This window comes from Berghia stephanieae, chromosome 12, assembly GCF_034508935.2.
Source record: "Berghia stephanieae isolate SIO BIC M18660-M18661 chromosome 12, UCSD_Bste_1.3, whole genome shotgun sequence".
Classification (NCBI taxonomy): domain Eukaryota; kingdom Metazoa; phylum Mollusca; class Gastropoda; order Nudibranchia; family Aeolidiidae; genus Berghia; species Berghia stephanieae.
In genome coordinates, this window is record NC_088371.1 from 40,010,526 (window position 1) to 40,015,525 (window position 5,000).

Sequence of the window (5,000 nt, forward strand, 5' to 3'; positions counted from 1 at the left end):
CGTTCAAAGTATTATTCAACGATTATGTATTTACTAAGAAATGATCGGGTTTTCCAAAGAGAGGGATAGATTAAAGAGAGTTGAGTGTGATTCAAGTAAATGGGGACAAAAAAAAAAAGAATACACACTCCTTGTTTTGTGCCTTTCTACATGACTCACATTCCCTCCCTCTTTAAAAAAAATTCCATTTTATCAGAACTGCGTACTATTACAAAAAAATCATATTATGTGGTTTTGTCGTATTCACTCGTTTTCGGATCGGAAGGTTCTGGCTTCGAGCCTCGCTCGGCGCAAAGTTGAGTCCTTGGAAAAGACTCTTTATTCATATTCTCTCACCATACTCATGTGTAAAATGAGTACCAGGCCATTAACAACCTTGTTTATTATCCGATAATAAAATTAATATCGCCTAAAAAGTGTCGTGTGTCGTCCTACATGTTAATCGTTGCTTTTTGTTTGTTTGTTGCTTTAGGTCTCTTCCAACACAATTGAGGTTATATGAGAGACCGCTGAAACAAAAAAAAAAACAAGCAATCTAACAAAAATAGTACAAATGTAAATCAAAATCATAACCTAAAGATATCATAAGCTAAATTATAAATAACCAAGAACAAACAGGCAGAGGTTTTACAGGAAAAAAAATATCCCCTGTAAAAAATACAATCACAAACCAAAGAAGCAGGAGAGGCTAGTAAAGAGAAGAAGAAACGACATCACTATCGGATCGTACACCCATGCAAACATCATAGGTATATGATTCAAGGGTGATGCTCCCATCCAACCAATTGCCTGGAACCCCTTGTAAACATTTTTGAGACTTCGAGTGGATATTGCGCTATAAATAAAATCTCAATAACTTAATAATGGTAACCAATTTCACTTACATCAAGGACATGAATAACTCGAAAATAGTAATCAATTTCACTTACATCAAAGACATGAATAACTCGATAATAGTAATCAATTCTTACTTACCTCAAGGACATGAAAAACTCAATAATATTAATCATATTCATTTACCTCAACGACATGAATAACTCAATAATAGTAATCAATTTCACTTACCTCAAAGACATGAAAAACTCAATAATAGTAATCAATTTCATTTACCTCAAAGACATGAATAACTCAATAATAGTAATCAATTTCACTTACCTCAAGGACATGAATAACTCGATAATAGTAATCAATTTCACTTACCTCAAAGACATGAATAACTCAATAATAGTAATCAATTTCACTTACCTCAAAGACATGATCAACTCAATAATAGTAATCAATTTCACTTACGTCAATGACATGAATAACTCGATAATAGTAACCAATTTCACTTACATCAACGACATGAATAACTCAATAATAGTAACCAATTTCACTCACCTCAAAGACATGATCAACTCAATAATAGTAATCAATTTCACTTACCTCAAAGACATGCTTTCCCTTGGTTAACGGCGCTCCCCATTTAACTCCACTGACCTTCTTGGGCGAATCTCTGTTGAGGAAGGCGTGATTGGGTCCAATTCTGGTAAAAGCTTCGGATACGTCCCCGAAACCACACGCAAGTTCTTCGTGGAACACCAAATCTTTGGCCCACTCCGGGCAATCCTTTCCGATGACTGTTTAATAATAATAATAATAATAATAATAATAATAATAATAATAATAATATTAATAATAATAATAATAATAATAATAATGATAATAATAATAATAATAATAATAATAATAATGATAATAATAATAATAATAATAATAATAATAATAATAATAATAATAATAATAATAATAATAATAATAATAATGATAATAATAATAATAATAATAATAATAATAATAATAATAATAATAATAATTAATAATAATAATAATAATAATAATAATAATAATAAAAATAATAATAATAATAATAATAATAATAATAATAATAATAATAATAATAATAATAATAATAATAATAATAATAATAATAATAATAATAATGATGATGATGATGAAAGATGATGATAGATATGGAATAATAATAATAATAATAATAATAATAATAAATAATAATAATAATAATAATAATAATAAATAATAATAATAATAATAATAATAATAATAATAATAATAATAATAATAATAATAATAATAATAATAATAATAATAATAATAATAATAATAATAATATAATAATAATAATAATAAATAATAATAATAATAATAATAATAATAAATAATAATAATAATAATAATAATAATAATATAATAAAATAATAATAATAATAACAATAATAATAATAATAATCTCAAGAGAAACACGTTTAAAGTGTGTATTCATATAACTGCTCTGGGTTTAGTTAAAATCTCTACACGTTCGCCAGCCATATTTGACGTACACACAAACCAATGTGTAACCTTAAACGTTTATAATCTGATTGACACAATTTAGTGAGAACTACTCATAAAAATGGCTGGCTGAAACCAATAGCAAGAGCTGAGTTACGTCATTTTCATTCTATTCATAGCGCTTATTCAAGGTAAACACCATCCTCTAAGCGCTTACAATCTTTAACAATTCTAATCTTCTAATAATGAGACATCATAGATCTCCATTATAACGTGGAGGTCAAGATACACATAATAGAATGTGAGATAGCCGGTGAAAATTTGGGCTTGGTTGAACATTGATGAAATGGACACTGTTTTGTGTGTGTTGGTTTGAGGTAATTTCTATTACAACATTGAGCCCATAACAATTAGGCTTATCAGATCTGCGAATAGATACACATTCATGTGTGGCTACGTGGTCTTTTGGTATGACACTCGCTTTCGTATCGCAAGGTCCTGGGTTCGAGTCTCGCTCGTCGCACAGTTGAGTCCTTTGAAAAGGCTCTTTACTCACATTCTCTCACCGTCGCCGTGTGTAAAATGAGTAGCTGACCGTTAACATCGCTGTCTTTGATGGAAAATTGTAATATCGCCTAACAGGCGTCATGTCCCGTCCTACATGTACGTTTTGCTGTTGGTCAGGGACCCTTTTTAAGCACTTTTGAGCGCGTTTAGTGAATATTGCGCTATATTGAAGCCTGAAATTTTTTTGGGCTTTAAAAAAATGTAGGTATATACATGCAACCTTGGGGAGCCATGTCTCATCAAGATGATACAGAAACTAAAACTTGCCTTTTTGGACATTTGAAAAGAAATGACACCCTTGATAAAATATTTCTAGAACGTCTTATTGTGGAGAGTAAAAGAGGGAGAGTGGGACCAAGCAGAAAATGGTCACAAAACATCAGCGTATGGATGAATATGCCAGTGACTGAATGTGAGGGAGACCAAGAAGAAGAAGATGGTCACAAGACATCAACGAATGGATGAATATGCCAGTGACTGAATGTGAAGGAGACCAAGAAGAAGAAGATGGTCACAAGACATCAACGAATGGATGAATATGCCAGTGACTGAATGTGAGGAAGACCAAGAAGAAGAAGATGGTCACAAGACATCAGCGAATGGATGAATATGCCAGTGACTGAATGTGAGGGAGACCAAGAAGAAGGAGATAGTCAGAAGACATCAGCGAATGGATGAATATGCCAGTAACTGAATGTGAGGGAAACCAAGAAGAAGGAGATAGTCAGAAGACATCAGCGAATGGATGAATATGCCAGTAACTGAATGTGAGGGAGAACAAGAAGAAGAAGATGGTCACAAGACATCAGCGAATGGATGAATATGCCAGTGACTGAATGTGAGGGAGACCAAGAAGAAGGAGATAGTCAGAAGACATCAGCGAATGGATGAATATGCCAGTAACTGAATGTGAGGGAGAACAAGAAGAAGAAGATGGTCACAAGACAACAGCGAATGGATGAAGAAGCCAGTGACTGAATGTGAGGGAGACCAAGAAGAAGAAGATGGTCACAAGACACCAACGAATGGATGAATATGCCAGTGACTGAATGTGAGAGAGACCAAGAAGAAGGAGATAGTCAGAAGACATCAACGAATGGATGAATATCCAGTGTCTGAATGTGAGGGAGACAAAGGATAAGAAGATGGTCACAAGACATCAGCGAATGGATGAATATGCCAGTGACTGAATGTGAGGGAGACCAAGAAGAAGAAGATGGTCACCAGATATCAGCGAATGGATGAATATGCCAGTGTCTGAATGTGAGGGAGAACAAGAAGAAGAAGATGGTCACAAGACATCAGCGAATGGATGAATGTGCCAGTGTCTGAATGTGAGGGAGACAAAGAAGAAGATGGTCACAAGACATCAGCGAATGGATGAATATGCCAGTGACTGAATGTGACAGAGACCAAGAAGAAGAAGATGGTCACAAGACATCAACGAATGGATGAATATGCCAGTGACTGAATGTGAGGGAGACCAAGAAGAAGAATATGGTAACCAGACATCAACTAATGGATGAATATGCCAGTGACTGAATGTGAGGGATACCAAGAAGAAGAAGATGGTCACAAGACATCAACGAATGGATGAATATGCCAGTGACTGAATGTGAGGGAGACCAAGAAGAAGAAGATGGTTACAAGACATCAACGAATGGATGAATATGCCAGGAACTGAATGTGAGGGAGACCAAGAAGAAGATGGTCACAAGACATCAGTGAATGGATGAATATGTCAGTGACTGAATGTGAGGGAGACCAAGAAGAAGAAGATTGTCACAAGACATCAGCGAATGGATGAATAAGCCAGTGACTGAATGTGGAAGGATGACGCAGGACAGAGGTATGTTGCTGTTGGAAGTTGCTGAGGCCATGACTAGGAGGGATGAGTCATGATGAGCAAAATATATGAGCGTTTATATAGAACAATATCCACTAAATGTGCTCAAAGAGCTTTACAAAAGGGATCCCTGGCCAACAGTAATATTTAACATTTAGGACGGGACATAACGCCTGTTAGGCGATGTTACAATTGGTTTTCGGACAGAGACAACGCTGTTACCGATCAGGCACTCATTTCACACCTGAGTACCGTA

The 5,000-nt window shown here is 34.3% G+C and overlaps 1 protein-coding gene across 1 annotated transcript in view; it reads right to left on the minus strand.

Moving 5' to 3' along the window:
- Window positions 1-5,000, minus strand: part of LOC144957665 (uncharacterized) — a 42,955-nt gene that overhangs the window by 8,429 nt on the left and 29,526 nt on the right. Inside the window, exon 6 of the mRNA XM_078889009.1 lies at window positions 1,426-1,619. Within this exon, the coding sequence (XP_078745135.1) occupies window positions 1,426-1,619 (194 nt within the window). The remainder of the gene's footprint in view (window positions 1-1,425; window positions 1,620-5,000) is intronic.